This window comes from Podarcis filfolensis (genome assembly GCF_964270895.1).
Source record: "Podarcis filfolensis genome assembly, chromosome: 1".
NCBI lineage: Eukaryota > Metazoa > Chordata > Lepidosauria > Squamata > Lacertidae > Podarcis > Podarcis filfolensis.
Window position 1 is genome coordinate 22,998,075 of NC_139604.1, and position 20,037 is coordinate 23,018,111.

General features: G+C 42.1%; 1 protein-coding gene across 10 annotated transcripts in view; it reads right to left on the reverse strand.

Annotated features, from left to right (window-relative positions):
- The window catches only part of PDE11A (phosphodiesterase 11A), a 150,090-nt gene that overhangs the window by 62,146 nt on the left and 67,907 nt on the right, over window positions 1–20,037 (reverse strand). For all 10 annotated transcript variants that reach the window (XR_014551409.1, XM_083628099.1, XM_083628100.1 and 7 more), the window contains 3 exons: window positions 19,576–19,643; window positions 17,080–17,172; window positions 14,839–14,889 (listed from right to left, as the gene is read on the reverse strand). Coding sequence is in view for 9 of the 10 variants with exons in the window: in XM_083628099.1 (XP_083484225.1) it covers window positions 14,839–14,889; window positions 17,080–17,172; window positions 19,576–19,643 (212 nt within the window). In the remaining variant the exon portion in view is untranslated. The remainder of the gene's footprint in view (window positions 1–14,838; window positions 14,890–17,079; window positions 17,173–19,575; window positions 19,644–20,037) is intronic.

Below are 20,037 nucleotides of genomic sequence, written 5' to 3' on the forward strand. Positions count from 1 at the left end.
TCTTTCTTTCTTTCTGTGTGCATTTCACAACTCTTTCCCCCCTAGCTGCTCTCATCAGCATGGCTTCATTATTGTCAGATTCATTTCTGTTTGTGTGCTCATGGAGGGGGGGGGGGAGCGTTTATGCAATGGGAGGGATGTTTTTACCCTATGAAAACGTGTTCTCACCCTGGCTAAAGAAAAAATTAGGAACGGCTTAAGGACTCTAACTGGTTTGAAGCTTCTTTGAGAAACAACATATCAAACAGTAGTATCTTATAATGAAGTACAGGATAGATATGCATCATGGGAACATGGATTCAAAACCCAGCACTGGAAGGAACACAGTGAGCGCACCCCAAACAGGAGTGTGAACACAGTTTTGGAGTGAGAGAAGAGAAAAAGCTGCACTTCTATGGGATTTGTATGCAGCCAAAGAAGTGCAATATCTGGTTTTCGGGTGGTGAAAGAGTGTGTGTATTGATACAGCCAGCTGAATAACGAAGTGCAAATTCAGTGCTGTTTTTTTAAAAAAATCTCCAATAGCATGGAGGAGAGATATTATGTGAAGTAAGGTACACTATGTAAAGGTTAATACCTATTTAATAAGGTTACTTTCATATTATTATTATTATTATTATTATTATTATTATTATTATTATTGAATAATGAAGCACAAAGCAAGTTAAAGAGAGGGTTGAGGTATATAGATTGCACAAGCCATGCAAGTACAAATCATTAAGAAGAAATGTTTCGACTTAAAAGAATTATATTCCATATTGCAGTTTGTGTTTATTATAATGGAGGATTATCTGTTGAGGCCAACAGCATCCATGAAAGAAGGGAAATTTGGTACATCCATGTTTTAGATACCACATAAAACTTCAAAGGGAAAGAGAAAATCGTCCTTCAAACAGCCTTTTCCAGAAAGAAGGGAAGACAGGAATGTAAACGTCTCCCGACGCCGCACAGGTTCATCACCCATTATTTTCCCCACATTATTTGGAAGCCTGTCTTTATTTGGAAGTGAACAACAAACAGCTTTCTCAGCTGAACAGTAGTCTTGGTTTCAGCTCTGCTCAACCTGTGCAACAAACGGCTACAGCTCTGGAAACAAAGGAGAGCAGAGAAGCTTCAGAGGCAGTGCGCTCTCTGCTTGTCCTCTGCAGACAAGAATACTTTTAGTAATGGAACTGTATCTTCTCTACACACACCCCACCCCTGCTCAGCCCTTCCCCTGCTGTGCAGCTCTGGCTTTAAAAGCCACCTCAGCGTCCAAACAGGCACTATGGTATCAGGAACAACTGAGCCAGAAAAAGCAAATTACATGTATTCAGAGCACATCAATTAACATTGCCCTCATGCAGCTTCAAATGTGCCACAAGCACTTACAGCAGGAGGCATTGCCGACCTTGGCTGCTCCTGCAAGTATTTTTTTTTTATTTGCATGAATTAAATGTTACAGAGCATCTGAACCAGAATATCTCTCTCTCTCTCTCTCTCTCTCTCTCTCTCTCTCTCTCTCTCTCTCACACACACACACACACACACACACACACACAAATCCAAGTTTACCAGACATGCATATAGACCTTTTAATATTTTACCAGCAACATCTGCTGCGATTCAAACAGAAATGTCAGGTTTTTCTCACTGCGATGTATAAGCAATAGCTTGTACAGTGGTACCTCAGGTTAAGAACTTAATTTGTTCCGGAGGTCCGTTCTTAACCTGAAACTGTTCTTAACCTGAGGTAACACTTTAGCTAATGGGGCCTCCTGCTGCCGCTGCGCCGCCGCTGCACGTTTTCTGTTCTCATCCTGAAGCAAAGTTCTTAACCCGAGGTAATATTTCTGGGTTAGCGGAGTCTGTAACCTGAAGCGTATGTAACCTGAAGTGTATGTAACCCGAGGTACCACTGTATTTGGAAAGATAGGAGGAGAGACAATAGGAACAAATACTCGTTGCTTGAAGTAAAAGCCACGTTTGTGCCAGTAACATGGAAGAAAACCAGCACACCCCAGGCCCCATCTACACTACAAATTTATACTGGTTAATCCTAGCTTCAGCTACTATTTGTATAGGTTGCAATGTAAAGAGACCCTTTAGGCAAGCCTAACAGCTTATACACCTGCAGCAGTGCTTTTAAGCTACACCCTAGAAACACCACTAAAATTCAAAAGGTGTGTTTGGATGGTGTGTGTGTGTGTGTGTGTGTGTGTGTGTGTGTGTGTGTTAGTTAAAGGATCAGTCGTAGAATGCAAGTTATCAAGTTACAATGAAAAGTTTCTTTTGTCCATGCATGCATACAAAGCAGTTCAGCAGATGGGAGTCATATGCAGCTATTGCTCTGGCAACACCTATTGCCATATGCCTGCCCTTTGCCAGCGTCACACTGCAGTCTGGATCGAATGGGCTCATCTGCGAGGGTGGCAGGTGTGTGGGTGGTCCTGCTGAATGGGCAGTGGTTTGGACTGGATGACTGTTTCCATCATCCCTTCTCTTTCCCTCATGGTGATGTATTTACCCCCTTGCGTGAAAAGACCACCAAGACATATTTTTCAGCATGAGAACTGTTAACATTTTACGCATCCTCTATGGGGCTGGCTGTTTGCTCCTCTGAGCTGAAGGCAACATGCTCTGCAGAATGCACTGCATCACAGGATTAGCCGAACAGAATTTGGTTCCAGGAGGAAAATAGGGAAATGGGCTCTTGCTCTAACACACTTGAGATATTATGCATATTTACTGGGAAGTAAGTTGCACTGCTTACTTGCTAGGACTGGGTTGTCATCTGTGCTAGGGGAGAGCTAGAAGCTCGGTTGGTAGAGCACGAGACTCTTAATTTCAGGACTGTGGGTTCGAGTCCCATGTTGGGTGAAAGATTCCTGCATTGCAGGGGGTTGAATAGATAATATGTTTGGCCTGGCCCAAGATCAGTGAGCTCTGTGGCTAAATGGAAATCTAGTCAGGTCGCATCCAGTACTCTAACCTAGGAGTGGGGGACTTCTGGCCTGTCGCAGGTCCCAGTTTGGCCCACAAGGCAGTTTCCCCCAAGCCGCAGCCACTTGCCCCCACACCTCCTTGATCAGCACTATCTGCTAGCCCCACGGTCAGTAGGCAGGTGCTATCTGAATCCAAACCATGCCAGCAGACGATACTTCAAAAGCGGTTTGCTGTAACCACCAAGGGTCCATTTATAAAAGGCCTCAGTGCAAAAAGATGACAAGTCAAATCAGCAGAATTAAAACCGGCGATGGAGGGGAAGAGGATAGCTAAGAGCAGCATACAATGCCAAACAACTGCTTGAAATAAAAATGTGATTAAAACCATAGGCAATCCCATGTACTTTACTCCACTGTCTGCTCTTTGGAGGAAATAAAGGATGCATATAGGATATACATGGTCACCTGCAGAAGTAGGAATACAGTTAAAACAAAGAACAGTCAAGAAGAAAAAAAGTGGATTCTAAAACAGTATACCTACTTTTGGGCCATGCTGTGTGTATATACACACACACACACACACACACACACACACACACACACATTTATGAAAAAATATATATCACTGCTGTTTACTGGAGGGTTCTCCCATCCCCCAATAAGAAAATAGGCTTAGGATGTAGAATGGCCAGGTGAAAAGGGGAAGAGAACTCTGGCACCATTAAATACCTGCAAAAGGGAATGTCATGCTTAAATTTCCTCCTCCTACACGGCTATTAAAGTTGCCAAGGCCCTGCCCTCTTCTTCACCTGCCTGCCCTAAACTGAATTGCTTGCACACCCCTTTCTGTAGTAACAAGATAATGACTTGGACCGGGGATTTTGCTCCTACAAGAAAACCCATGATGAAGTGCAAATTTCCCTTTGCCCGCCCCCTCCCAGCCATCATCAAAAAAGGGGAAAAGGAAATGGACCGTAAAAGACATTACATTTTATCTCTCTGATTCTGTATCAACAGCTACAAGGCTCCTTCTAAGTACTGCCTGGAGGCAATGTGCGCTTCAAGCCAGCAAGATAATTGCAAGCGACCCAGGGACCAAGCCTAGGGAGCAAGAAACGTACACTTTTGGGCATGGGTGGGGTGAGATGAGGGGGTGTTGCTGGCTCAGGCTATAGCCCTATTACAACGAGTGAGAAAATGAAGCCAAATTTTAGATCAAAGCAAACAAAATAACATTTATTTTACATTCTATTAAGTTCCAAAATATGTGACACAAGTGCCTGAGGAAATGGAAGAGGCTTCTAAATGGCTGCTTCACACATCCCACAGATATTTGAGATTTTTCCTCCTGAAATGTTGCGTTTGGGGGGGGGGGAACTTTTTGAAAAGAGTATGCTGGAATTATTGTTTTGTTTGTCATTATGTATTTTTGTATTTTTATATTGTAAACCACGCTGTGATCCTCTGATGATGCGGCAATACATAAATGTAATAAAACAATAAAAATGTAATAAAACAATAAAACAAACAAACAAGCAAAATCTCCGTCTAATTCAGTAAGATTTACCAAAGAAACAAAACAAAACCAGAAAAAAACCTACACAAATGCGATTTTCATCAAATTTAGCATGACCCTACGCATTTTTTTACAGACCCCAAGGAGTTTCAGGAAGTGTTCAGTTTTGGATCAAGAACTGTTAACCCACCTCAGTCAACCACACCCCACTGGAATAAAAGCCAAGCCTCACTCACATGCCCATGTCTTTACAACCTAATGCTTCAAACCCTCCAACATTTCTCCGATGAAAACAAGGACTTCCTAAGGAAAAGCAGAATATTCTGGGACCAAATCAGAAATCGGGATGGCTTCTGTAAATCCGGGACTGTCCCTGGAAAATAAGGACACTTGGAGGGTCTGATGCTTTGAACAGCTGCACCTGAAAGCTATCTCGTTATTTCTGTGGTGTTTAATTGATCTGAATTAAAGGTATTATGATATTTCCCCCTCCAATGGCAAAGCAACTCTTTGGATAAGACGTAAACAGTCTCTTTCTGTGTCCATGGACACCATCTTCAGAACTGTCATCCCACCTATTGATATATTTCTGTTACTAAGATAAAAGTACATGCTGTCCTTTAAGAAGCGTCCCCTGATAATCTGTTCAAATCCTGCTGCTTTTGAAGCTACAGGGGCAAGATAGCCTTGTTGACAAGCTGGCCTCCCTAACTGCTGTTGAAGACGCAGGAGTAGGCCAAGGTGGTGTTTTTATGGTCTGCTGTCAAAAGAAGAAGGAAGTGTTACATACAGCCACTGCTTACAACAGGCACCACATTTGCAAATGTTAAAAGGGCACTGCTGCTAGCCTTAACTTGTATAAGAAGGTAGGCACGTCAGAAGCGTACTTCTCTCTCTTACACCTGTTAACAAGATGAATTTTAACAGGGAGAAATGTAAAGTATTGCACTTGGGCAAAAAAAATGAGAGGCACAAATACAAGATGGGTGACACCTGGCTTGAGAGCAGTACATGTGAAAAGGATCTAGGAGTCTTGGTTGACCACAAACTTGACATGAGCCAACAGTGTGACGCGGCAGCTAAAAAAGCCAATGCAATTCTGGGCTGCATCAATAGGAGTATAGCATCTAGATCAAGGGAAGTAATAGTGCCACTGTATTCTGCTCTGGTCAGACCTCACCTGGAGTACTGTGTCCAGTTCTGGGCACCACAGTTCAAGAAGGACACTGACAAACTGGAACGTGTCCAGAGGAGGGCAACCAAAATGGTTAAAGGCCTGGAAACGATGCCTTATGAGGAACGGCTAAGGGAGCTGGGCATGTTTAGCCTGGAGAAGAGGAGGTTAAGGGGTGATATGATAGCCATGTTCAAATATATAAAAGGATGTCACATAGAGGAGGGAGAAAGGTTGTTTTCTGCTGCTCCAGAGAAGCAGACACGGAGCAATGGATCCAAACTACAAGAAAGAAGATTCCACCTAAACATTAGGAAGAACTTCCTGACAGTAAGAGCTGTTTGACAGTGGAATTTGCTGCCAAGGAGTGTGGTGGAGTCTCCTTCTTTGGAGGTCTTTAAGCAGAGGCTTGACAACCATATGTCAGGAGTGCTCTGATGGTGTTTCCTGCTTGGCAGGGGGTTGGACTCGATGGCCCTTGTGGTCTCTTCCAACTCTATGATTCTATGATTCTAAGAGAATATGCCCATGATCAGCATGCCCGATTATTACTGGAGGAATCCCAAGGACAAAAGTTTTGCCAATCTGTCAAGCTAACTTCTCTAGGGTTTTGTGTGTGTGTGTGTGTGTGTGTCTGTCTGTGTGTGTGTGTGTGTGTGTGTGTGTGTGTGTGTGTGTTTATGTATGACAAATGAAAAAGAAAAAGAAAAACCACTTCTACTAGTCAGGGGTAGGACATTAAATCTATCTGTTCCAGACTTGTAAAATCGGTGTGTTCCAGACACATTCTGTGCAATCCCCTGGCACTACAAAATGTACCGAGTATGATTAATCATATGACCAGGTTTTTATTCAAAAGAATTAGGATAAAGAAAGCATTTCCTTTAGAATAAATTCTGGGTTTTTTAAAAACTCTGTTTTCTCCAAATGCTGCTAACCTGACGTGCCTACTTTCTGAATCAAAATCTCTCTTACACCTGAAAAGGTTTGCTTCTGGACTGTGTAAGAGAAAGGCACTACCTGTTCTCCGAAGAGATGGCCTATTGTGTCCTAAGTGATTGACTATGTCCCCCTCTGAGAGCAGATAGTTCTGTGACAACTCTGCACTGAAATGCATTGGAAAGGCAGAAGGAAGGGAGAGTGAAAAATCTTGCAAAAAGGAAGTTTCCTCTTTTGGCAAGGCATTTTTGGGCTTTTGGGAAAAACCTGATTTTTTAATTAGTTTACTTCTTGTGAAGCACTAGCAGTTCCATCATGGGACACTGGTGTGCCCTGGCATATAGTTTTGGAAGAAGTGGTTGAGGCGTTTTTCATCCACTGGTGAAAAACAATAATAAAAGGTCATGAGTAGAGAATGAAGGACCTTGTTTCTAAAGAGTCTGCCTAGAAGAGTGCATTTTTCGCCCTGGAAGGCCTCCCTGTTTCCAACTGTGAATGGGTATAAGCTAGTTGCGGTTACTTACTGGCCAGGCAAGATACTTTGTGCATGCTCAAAGCACTTCCTTCTTCATTATTATTTCATGAGTTCCAGATCTGAGCTGAACTGGGGTGGGGGTGGGGAATAATTCTGGGGCTAAACCTTTCTAACAGTGCCTAACAATGACACTGCCTGTGCCTTGAACTGACAGGGATCCAGGTTCAGACCCTGGTTACAGCCAAGAATGAGATTGCTGCAAATATGCTATATAGCAGGGTCACTCATAATCACTGCCATGTTCCCCATGCATAAGAGTACTATGATGACTCACGGAGGAAGCATCCTTGAGATGAGTAGCATGATGATATTAACAACTGAACCAAGGGGGGATATTTCCTTTTACGTTGTCGCATTTGCAAGTATGCTTGGAGCGGTGGAAGGGTGGGGAGGGGAGACTGCCGATGCTGCCACCAGATTCTAGCACCTGCCCATGTGCAAACCTTATTACGGTCCCAATTTACGTCAGCACTGCATTGCTTGGAATGTTATGCATGTCTACAGCAACTCTGCGGCTACTGTGAGACTTAACGTGGAGCAAGGATGGCACCCAGTGGCCAAACAGCTTCATCTCAGCTGTTTTGATTCTTGAAAACATTCCAGATTCCTATTTCTCTGAAGCTGCATAGCCAGAGTTTCTAGTTGAAAAAGCAAAGCATTTGCTTTGACCATATATCTAGAAACCATTTAAGAATTCCTTACATATCTTACTCGAAATTAAATTTTATTTAAAATACAAAACATAGTAAATGTTAAATGTTCACACTCTTTCCCCACCCCACCCCAACAACTCCAGTACAATTAAAAAGAACTGAGCCAGAATATTATGCTGGGACAAGGGAAGCCATAACATCTATTGAAGGGTAAAAAAATGAGATATTTCTATCAATATTTTGCTAGGTGACCTAGTATGATCTATTAAAAGGTACTTTATGAATGCTATTTTTTAAGTAAAGGCTGATCTTTTCAACCTGATGTAGACAGGGTATAAATAAACACTGTGTGGAAGCAAGTTTGCATATGTGTGTATATAATAATAGGTCATTTGTCGGGATTTGTGACTCTTCTTAGAGGCTTGGCTATGAACTCTACTTGAGGGTATGGTTGTGACAGCTGCCGTGATGCTCCTATACTTGAACATTCACCCCAAGCTCACTAAAGTGGCTGTGATTGTCCTTGTTTGCTCAGGTAGAAGTTATTTCACAGATTGTGATGGGGGCGGGGGTGGGTATTCAGGATTACCAAGGCCTACTTCCTGTAAATGGTCCTCCTGAGCCAAAGCATTAACAGTTCTCTTTTTTCCAATTTGAAATTGGACAGAACCAGGCTGCAGTGTCACCTCTCAGCAACTAGCCTGAGCACAAACAGCTGGGCTAGGTTGGAAAACAGCACACAGATGTGAGCTTTCAAGCTGCATCAACAGGAAGAAAGAATGTGGGTCAGGCTGGCTTACGCCTTTTCCTCTCAACAACAGAGAATGGCCTGAAGGTTGAGTGAAGACCCAAAACTCTTCATTCCTTTTAGCCAGACCTAACTCCTGCATCACAAGGGACGCAGGTGGCACTGTGGGCTAAACCACAGAGCCTAGGGCTTGCCGATCAGAAGGTCAGCGGTTCGAATCCCCGTGATGGGGTGAGCTCCCATTGCTCCGTCCCTGCTCCTGCCAACCTAGCAGTTCGAAAGTATGTCAAAGTGCAAGTATATAAATAGGTACCACTCCGGTGGGAAGGTAAACGGCGTTTCCATGCGCTGCTCTGGTTCGCCAGAAGCGGCTTAGTCATGCTGGCCACATGACCTGGAACCTGTACGCCGGCTCCCTCGGCCAGTAAAGCGAGATGAGTGCCACAACCCCAGTCAGCCACGACTGGACCTAACGGTCAGGGGTCCCTTTACCTTTAAACTTCTGCATTAGTTGGGAATACCTTATCAGGATCACAGTAATAATTGTAGGAACCATATGAAAAAATGTGTAGAACTGGAACACATCTAGTGGGACCATGTGTATGTGCTTGCATATGTGTGAATTAGGGAAATGTGTAATGTGGGGGGGGAGAATATGTATGCTCCATGTGTACCCTTCTTGGGACTGGACAGCTGAAGCTTGTCCCTTGTGTACATGTGTGCACACTGAACTGCAGTGTGTTGGCTTCATTGGTGGAGGGTTTAAAATATATGTACCGTATATACTCGAGTATAAGCCAACCTGAATATAAGCCAAGGCACCTACTTTTAGCACAAAAAACTGGGAAAACTTATTGACTCGAGTATAAGCCGGTACACCACACCACAAACCTGGTGGTGGAAGCAACGGTGGAGGAAGAACAAGCAGCCCGAAAGGGCTGCTTTTGAGCTGCTCATTCCTCCGCCGCTGCCAGTGGCAAAGGCGGAGGAGGAAGGAGCAGCCCGAAAGGGCTCCATTCGGGCAACTCGTCCCTCCGCCGCCTCCTCTGCCACTTGCAAGAGCAGGCATAGGAGCCACGGTTGGGAGAGGCACAGCACAGCACCTCTCACAACTGCGGCTCCTGTGCCTGCCCTTGCAAGAGGCAGGCGGCGGCGGCAGGACCAGCAGCGAGAAAGGGCTCCTTTCGGGCTGCTCGTCTCTCCACCGCGGCCGCCCACCTCACTCGAGTATAAGCCGAGGGGGGCTTTTTCAGCATAAAAAAATGTGCTGGAAAAGTCAGCTTATACTCGAGTATATACGGTATATCTATTTATGCACAAATACATGCATCTTTCTAGACTGCCTTTCTATTTATTACATGCCCAAGACTGGCATAAAGCAGACTACATTTGTTCCTACAAACCCTTAAGATGTTATTCTGCACAATATCTTCTCTTTGCCCAAATAATAAAAATAATTCCTCTGTGACACAAAAATACAGAATCTCTTCCTTCATTCTTATCTTTTCATTGTGTCTTTTCCTAACACAAACTGCAACACACATTTTACTGGCTTCCCATAGTTCATCATTTGATGAAGTGGAGATTTATTTATTATCTATCACGAAGCAAAGCTACCTCACACTCATGACCTGAGAAAAATAGCCTTGCACATGCCATCCCCGAGATTGACTGAGTATGGTAGTTTGGAACAGCATTTGTATCCCTCTCAGTTTCCCATCAGATATTAAAGGTAGAACTAGGTGTTACACAAGAGACATGGAGCTGCCTCCATATTTCTTCCTCCTCTCTTCTTAGCAACATCTACTATAAACACGTGTGATGTGATGAGATCATGCTGAATGCCCCCACACTGGCCACAGCCAATGATGAGAGGCAGGAGCAGGGAAAACAATCATTGATCTGGGTGTGAGTCAGATATGGGTGCTATAAATGAGATGCTGCCAGGAAGGCGAGGGAGGGGCAGGGAAGAGTGAGAGAAGTGATTGCTCCAGACCAGTGTTTCCCAAACTTGGGTCTCCGGCTGTTTTTGGACTACAATTCCCATCATCCATCACCACTGGACCTGCTAGCTAGGGATGATGGGAGTTGTAGTCCAAAAACAGCTGGAGACCTACATTTGGGAAATCCTGCTCCAGACTCTTGTCATGCTGAATATTACTAATACTTATGCTATTTATAGGCTATTAATTTTGCATAGAATTTCTTTGGATGAATTAATGATTAGAAATTTCTACATGGCTGAATAGTTTGAAGGCAAGAGTTGAACAGAAGCATGAAATTTTTTACCTCCTTCTATAAATAATGCAACATTCCCTAACATAGGAGGTTTCCAATTTTCCTGGGTTTTTCTATAAGCATCATTTAATGATTAGACAACAGCCGTTTAGGCTCCGCAGCAGATGTAATGGTAAAGAAGAAATAAAAAAACAGCTGCATAATGTACTTGTAAGCCGAACTGCAACAATACAGAAATGCAACATCCCTTTCAGTATGGGAGTCTTATGCGTCAATATCATTGACTTTTCCCCTCAAAGCATTAATTCTTTTAAGCCTTAACTTGCCAACATATTGACTAATAAAAACAGAAATTGCCAATACTAGAAAGGGGAAATTGCCAGTGACACGCCTTTGTTTGTTTTGTTTCTTTGCACTCTTATATTTAGCATACTAATACTAGGAATAAAACAATGCTGGCATTTGGGGGGGTGGGGTGAAAAATGATTTTCAGCAATTTTCAAAGCATGCTGGAGATTCAAAGAAATTGTGTTGCACTCTACACTCCTGAGTCACAGAATCCTGACTTTCCTCACTGTGCAAGCTTTAGAGTCACACCAGATTTCCCCTTTTGCAGTGAAAATTGACATTCCAGTGGAATGAAGTTTTTCAGGGAAAGCGCAGCACTCTCCAGGCAGCAGGGAGGTGGTGGGTTGGGTTGTCTCTGAAATTGTGATCCTTTCACTTTGCATGGCAAAGGACTTCCCAACAACTGCACTGTGGAAGGGTCGCTTTTACAGGAGAGTTACCCAACACACAAAAAGTTTCCTTCCTTGAAAGGGCAACTGAAACTGCAAAGGCATGAATCCACAGTGATATTTACAACAACCCTTTTGCTTAAGGGGAGGGGTCTGTGCCTCAGCGGCAGAGCATCTCAAGCCTCAGGTTCAATCCCCAGCATCTCCTATTTGAAACGCTGGGCAGCAGCTGCCAGTCAGTGTAAACAATAATGGGTTAGTTAGATGGACCAATGGTTTCACTCAGTATAAGGCTGTTTCCTATGTTGCTTGCCAGATGAGTTGGGAAAGGCCACTGCAGACACCTTTTAAAGTTTCTGCTGTTGCTTTAAAGGAAGTGAACATTTTTGCTCCAATTGTGTGCCTCCCCAATGATAACCAAAACAGGCAATCACACCAGGCAAAAGGGACCTCGCACTTCAACAGGCTCTTGCGTATTGTTATGAGTTTGTGGGCGCTGGGCACCCTAAATTCCTAGGTCCGGTAGGTGTTGGAATTTAATTAAGGCTTTGTGTGTTAAAACTGGGAAATAGTCAAACGTGTGTCTATTAAGGCATGTGTAATTAGGCTGTGTGTTAAAAGCTAATTAAGTCAGGCCAGCCTCTGTGTGAGGTGTGAGGCGTCAGTCTGAGTTAATGCGCCATTAGGACAACAGAGGATCAAAGGAATTCTGTGTGAGACGGCAAAGGGGGGGGGGCTCATTTCACTTTACACAGATAAAGCCAAAGTTTAGAGAAGTACAGGAAGGAAGCAATGTGAGCCAGAAGCTTAAAGAAAGGAGTGGTGTGATAGGGAGAAGCAAAGCAGCAGACAGAGCACCATGTTGGATCTCTGCTTGAATCCTAGGCTGCGCTTATGACCCTATTGGAGTGTTAATGCTCCATTGTAGGCTCAGGTTGTATATATGTGTCTCCACTGCGTCTCATTTTCCAAAAGGAAACACGGACCCTGGGCAAGCCGCCTGGAACTCCTGGAATCTTGAGCCACTGTGGATGGCGTGCAACAGTATTTTAGATTTTAATCTGCAATAGATTTAGGCTATTGTGCCTCACAATATATATGGTCCCACCCTAGTAATATTTAACCTTAAACATAATGGGTTAGCTCCTGAGGTCTTCTTCTGCATGGAGGAGGCTTTTTATCTGAATTAGTGCAATATCCTTGCAGGGGGGAAAGATCTGAAATCTGGAGGTGTGCTTTTTGTCCATGCAAAGTGCTGAACAATCCCTTGCGCAACTCTCAAGATGCCTACTAGCAAACTGTTTTCCAAAATCACTTGCACAGTGTTCCATATGGCCTTCTGCTAGCACTTGACAACAGTTCAAGAATACCACCACCAACAGAATTTCATCAAGTACACATCTCTGGATCCAACCCAAAGTCTATGTGTCAAATTGAAGAACTATGCATACAGACACAGTGAAGCAGTACTGAAGTCTTTCTACATATCCACGGTTTGGTGTCACTTCCTATAAATAAAACTTATTTTTTTAAAAGTGATTTAAATAGATATCCTATTGGAGATATCTCCATTTACGGTTATTGTTTAAGCAAAGGTCAGCCAAAGTACCAAAGCAGAACTGCTATTAATATTGCAGTCTGAATCAAAGATTTCATAAAACAAGTGATTCGTTATTTTCTGCTATAGGGTTCTCCTGAGTGCTGTTTGCCTACAAAAAGGAGTATCTTACAAAGCTATCAATAATGTAATACAGCTATTAAATATTGATCTCTTGCACAGCATTCCCAGCTGCACAATCAGTTTAGTTTTTAAAAAACACACTGTAAATTACACATCAATAGAGAACAGTTTACATATTATCTTTGAAAAGGAGTTCAGATGCATTTCTTTTCCTCCCTGAAAAGTTTTTGAACACTTGTCCTAAAAGAACTTTATGTGCTTCCTGCAAGCTTCCTTTTCTAGGGAGCTATGTGGCGACTTTTGTTGTGTGGGCTCTCCTTCCATCATTTCGGTTATGCTCATAAAAGAGTGCTTGTAAGGAACGTTAAGGGGTTTTGAACATCTGCCTGGAGGAATGCCTGCAGCCTGGCTATGCAGAGATTAATGCCAGCTGTGCGACTGTAGCTGACGGATTAGGGGCGCTGTGGCATCATTTTGTGTGTGTGTTACGACAGAGGATGTGTGCATTGAGGAGTCTAGTGTCCATCATCACTGGCCCCCAACATATGTGGGTGTCATCACCGACTATCCCTGGTTGGTGGGCAATGGAGCGTTTCAAGGGCACTTTACACTGTTTTTTGCATTTTCTGGTTGTGTGTTTTCCCTGTCACCTCCTGAGCTGAGGACACAAGAGATACAGCAGCTGTTCCACCAGCAGAGCAACAACATATCTCCTTCTCCCTCCACATAATTGGAGTATAGGATTTCTCTGTAAAATTAATAAATAATGAAACAATCCACAATGAGAAACCTCCTGTGGGCGGCCTTTTAGGCTTCATTAGCTACAATGATATAAACATTTCTAGTGAAACCCATGGATTCAATCTTCCACCGATTGCCTGCTCAAACTTCCCATTATTTTGTATACACACGTGCAAATGAATATATTTTTGCATTCATTCATTCGGCTTCCTCTTTGTCTCACTTTAGGAAATTGTTAAAAGCTCATTTTCCTCTCTTGTATTTCTTTCTTCATATAAGTTAGTAATGATATTCTTTGACTCATTTTCCTCCCCTTACTTTCTCTCAACTAAGCACCCTTTCTCCCCCAGATCCACGATGCTTTTTCCTAGTGTCTTTTGAGACTATGATGCTGAAAGCAGGGATTTGTGCTTTTTAAAAATGTTGTACTACTACTACTACTACTACTACTACTACTACTAGTAATAATAATTTATTATTTATACCCTGCCCATCTGGATGAGTTTCCTCAGCCACTCTGAGTGGCTCCCAATCGAGTGTTAAAAACAATACAGCATTAAATATTAAAAACTTCCCTAAATACTTAGGAAACTTTTATTAATAGTACATCATGATGTTGAATAGTCACTAAGGCAGAAATATGGGACAATAGGGAGATGGAGTTAGAGGGGAAGGGGAGATAACAATTCAGAGTCCTAAATGAAAAGAACAGAGAATAATCCTGACATGAGTATTCATGTGATCACAAAAATGGCAGAGGGAGACAATTACAAGAATTTTATTATAGGCTACAAGTTACCACAGAGAAGATCAGAAATTAGTACTGAAACAAATTTACAGTGCTACAAGAAATTAAATCTTTCCCCACAGTTCTGCTTATTTTTGTTGGCTATTTTATTCTTTAAAACCTCTATACAGCCCCTTTCCAGGAAGTAAAATGTTGATAGGTTACCTTAAACTTGTCCACTTCTGCCTTTGAACATGTCGCATGGTAAGACAGCACCTGACCCAGAACAAATTAGGAGGGGAAGGGGAGAAATTTCACAAGTGAGAAACTCAAATGAAATAGGAGCTTTAAGCAATCTCTGAAATGACTATTAAAATTATTTATTAATATTTATGCATCACTGTGAGATATTACATCACAGGTCATCAATTCTACTTGCAGCATTTACCTCCTAGATAATTTCTTAGGAAATGGTATTTCAGAAATACTGTAATGCCACAGACAATGTTATTGTTCTGACGTGAAGAAAAATAATCCAAAGGAAAATAATTATGGGCTGAACCCAAGTGTGCACAGGAAGAAGGGAGCACTGGTGGAAATCAACAGCCTCCCATGTGTATTTGAAGGAAGGTGAGGACAGGTGACCTCACCTAGGCCCAAAGTCACCCCCCACCAAAGCAGGCTCAAAGCTTCTCAAAGCTTTTAAAAATAATTTTCTCAGCAGCTAAGCATCAGAAACATTCCGCTCTGCTGTAACAAAGGTAGAGAACAGTCCATTGTTTCTCAGGCCTTTCTCATGCCTTCTGGCCTTGCTAAAGAACCACATTGCAACTTGCTTTCTGTCCGGGAACCATGCCAGAACAAGAGATTGAAACATATCTGAACATGCTGAAAACCCCCTCGGCTTCTCATTCCCCCTTTCCTGGGAAGAGTCCAATAGTCCCAAGACAGCTTTCTGTTCATGCTCAGAGGAACTCATGGGGCAGGACTCTGGAAGGAGGAGAAAGGGGGAGGGATCTGGAATGGGTATATATGCTTGTGCACATGATTGTGAACTTGTGCATGCTTTTTGTGACTTATCACACTTGCTCCTTCTACCAGTTCATGGATGGTAGAAATAAAAGCCTTTTCTCTGAAACTATTCCTTGAGTGTTTGTTGACTCCCACTTCCCTTTCCCAGGCGCAATATTTTTCCCACCCGAGGGCAAAGCCTCATAAGGCTACATTTCTTGGTGCGTTGGCCGGGAAAAACAGATTCCCTAAGGATAAGGGATGTGGGTTCAAGGCGTCCCTGCGGTGAACAGCTCGGTTCGTGTCAGCAGTTCCAGTGCACATCCTGCCAAGTTCGTGGGAGGAATTGCCACCCGTTCCTGATCAGAGGAACTCATGGGGCAGGACTCTGGAAGGAGGAGAAAGGGGGAGGGATCTGGAATGGGTATATATGCTTGTGCACATGATTGTGAACTCGTGCATGCTTTTTGTGACTTATCACACTTGCTCCTTCTACCAGTTCATGGATGGTAGAAATAAAAGCCTTTTCTCCGAAACTATTCCTTGAGTGTTTGTTGACTCCCACTTCCCTTTCCCAGGCGCAATATTTTTCCCACCCGAGGGCAAAGCCTCATAAGGCTACATTTCCAGAATCAAATACCACTGATTCCACCCTTGTGTTGTTGGTTTTTTAAACCAAATTGTGATGGTTTTTCATCATTGCCTTCATCAATATTCAGATAAGAGTGTGATCAATCTTTATCTTCTAATAGAGCAGTATCTTAACAATTGATCAATTACATTTTTATGCTGAAATGATTTTTCAGTTACAGAGCCTTTATTTTGTACCTGGATGAGCCTTAAACACACTTTTGACTGTGATTATATACACAGCCATGGCGTGGACATTTGCATGCAGCTGCAATAGTTTTCAAATGTTTATTACAACTCATCCCCTGGCTGAGCTTTTCCAAGTCAGTGGAAAAGCAGCACGCCCATTCTTATCAACAACTTTCAAGCTACTATAGATGTCTGATTCCCCATTGCTTGTGCCACAGCTATCTAGAATTTTAATCTTTCTTATCGTGTACATTGGAATACGATGAAATCACAGATCTGGACATAGAGTCCTGCTGGATCAGGAAATGGCCCATTTAGTGCAGCATCCTGTTCCCACAGTGGCTAGCCCATGGGTACTTTTCAGTCGTGATAAGATAGCCTAGATCTGAACTGACCAAGTTCAATGGAAGCATTCAGGTCCTTAGAAAACACATCACCAAGATTGGATAGGAAACAGAATAAAACTAACTTTCTCCCTCTTACGTTGAGGAGCACGGGGAGCTAGGCAATAAATTAAAGTAAAAATGCATGCATCTTATTTCTACAGCAGGAAGGACTAAAAATCTGTGAAACAAATAATAAATATATTAATTCTTCCCCCTAGTAAATGTTAAGTTGATTTACAGTGATACTCACATCAAGAGCCACAGATTGTTTTGCCCAGGATTTATTCACTTGGTCATACATTATTGTATTGTTGATGCCCAAGCCACAAAATATGACAAAAGCCTAGGAAAATAAATAAAAATAAATAAAAATTTGTAACATGTCATCTCCAGAGATCAACATTAGTTTACTTGTTAAGAAGTTCTTTAAACACACAATTCTCTGGGAACCTGAGCCAGCTTGTTAAACATAAGGCAAAATAGCCATGACACCACTGCAATGGTATTGTTAGCACATTATGTTAAGCAATAGCTTATTTCTGTTGTCTGAACAACACTTAAATCCAGCCCAGGTGCAGATGAACCACAGACGAATAGCAATGTGGAACCATGTTTTTTTGTTGCCTTGCAAAATGGTGGTTACTTTTAACTATGATTTGGCATTATGTTCAAACTGAACCATCTAATTTAACAATGGGTTAAATTGTTAACCCCACTTCAACCCAGACACTTGTCAAGCTATAGAGGCAAATGGCAAAGGATGGAAGAAACTTTGCCTCTACAAGGAAACAGTTTTAAGAACCTGTAAGTCTAGATGGGACTCTGGGTGGTTTATTACATTGTGCATGCAATTGTTATATTTTCCTGATAAGGGAGATTGTGAGAAATTGTAGCCAAATATAACTAGCAAGCTTAGGGCTAGTTAACGCATGAAGGAGTTAAGATCACAGAACTGTATTCTCAGACTCAGCTAAGTCATGTCCTCACCTGGAAGGAAGGTAAGTTTCCTTGTTTGTTCATTCTCCTTTCACCCTGTGAACTCAGTGAAATAGGATGTGCCTGAGCTTGCTCACTACAAGCTCAGAATACATACTTATTTATAGTTATTACACTATATTTTGTATGCCAAGATTTCTGCCTGTGTTTACTGTATGGAATAATGCATGAATCTGACCTTTGGAGTTTGTAAGTAAAGCATGTAAACTTACTAAGCATTTAAACTTACTTGTTCATTGCAAGAGGGACAGAGAGGGAAAGCACTGTAAGCAGCTAGAATTTAAAAGGTCTAACATTCCCATTGCACTGCATGATTCTGTGCTTTAAAACTCTGCTGATGGGTCTCTCTCTCTCTCTCTCTCTCTCTTACATGAGTTTACTTGTCCTGTGATTCTGAATGTAGGCATTCAGCACATTCTTTTATCAATCACCCCACACAGGTGATCTATATGTTCCCCCTCCCCCAGGAGAAATGAAGATATGGGTTAGTGTTATGTATAAATTCACTTACAGCCTGTGGAATTCTGTCAGTATTATGTGAGATAGTTGAGAACTACCCATTAGTCTAAAAGGCTGATGCACTACTGCAAAAAATACGCATTATCAGTTGAAGCAGTGCGGCTAGCAGCAGCCAAAACTAGTATGCAGCACATGGTCAATTCATATACAAAGAATCTATGTTACCACAAAGCTATGGCTCTGGAGATCTACTGCAAAGCACTATGGATAATAACAAGAGAGATGGACCAACGATCCGATTCAGCATGAGGCAACTTTCTATGTTCCTATATATACAAGTTTTTAGGTCCAGAGTAGTTTGAAATTAACCAATTCTATCTGATTAGTTATTCTCAAATTACAACTATTTTTGGAGGTAATTCTCCATCCTGGATTCAGAACTATCAACTGAAACATTTTCTAGCCTACAATTTTAGACCTGGGATGATGGAAGCAAAAACATCTCTGTCTGAATTACTACTATTTGAGGTGAAGAAACTGTAGAGGAAGAAATGGAAAGGGTTCTTGTTTTAGATCTATCATGCTCTTATAAGCTACAGAGTGGGAATTGAAAGCAGTAATTTTCAAACCAAATGGAATAATACTTCAGGAATTGATATTTCAGATTCTGTTTGGCACTTCATTTTTACAAAAGGCCCGGCAGCATTACAAAGGTCCTTTAAAGCTCCATCTCATCTGGCGAAAATATATAATAGTTACTGTGAGAAATGCTGGAAATGTTACTAATACTGATAGTTTCCATACTTGGTGGAGTTGCAATAAAACTGAGAAAGTCTGGAAGTTGTTACTAGGATCTTTCTCAGGATTAATAATTCTCAGAATGCAGCCTAGCCACCCTTAGAAGAAAATCCATTCTAGTACTTTCACTGGTATTCATTTAGGAGTATATGTAAAATAAGTGCAGTACGAACATGCCTTTTTGCGTACAACACAAGTGTAAAGGAGACTCCACTTGCAGAAATACATATGCTCTATTCCAGCCTAAGTTTAGCAAATCCCGTTGTTATGAACAGGAGCATTGCAATCCAAACCTATATAAATTTGTTGAGAAGCAACTCCCAGAGTGTTCAGTGGAGCGCAATCTCAAGTAAATGTGCAGGGGCTGAAGCCTTAAAGCAAGCAAATACTTCAGCCCTGCTGAAACAAATAAACATCAATGTCAAAGCTGGATTGTGTCCATTACCTGTACCACTCAAGTAGAAGTCCCTGCTGCAAACTTAACATTTCTCACCTCAAAGAGTCGCTGGTCGGCATCATCGAACGGTTTCCCATCAAGCCTATTCAGCACTTGAGCTACTCCTGCGGAAGGTTAGCAAACATAGTTCATTTTATACATTAATTCATAGCTCCTTGTATTGTAGTAGTTACTGGCTTATTTATCAAAACTGTATGCGTCAGCTAAACCAAATGGGGGAAACTCTCTCCTATGCCTGGTCACATTGGCTTAATTAATTAGGCTGTTAGCTGGGCTGTCTTAAATCCTGCATCCTACGAATCTTAAGGTCAACACATTATATAGTGAGCATATCTCAGTATTTTACAGCTAAACTAGAAACAGCTAAAAATATAGAGGGGAGGGGAGCAATAAAAAACAAACAAACAATCAAACATTATATCTATTAAAACATGCAGATCGTTACAAGAAAAACATCAAAGCACCAGCTCGTTCCTTAAAAACAGTCAGTTACCAAAA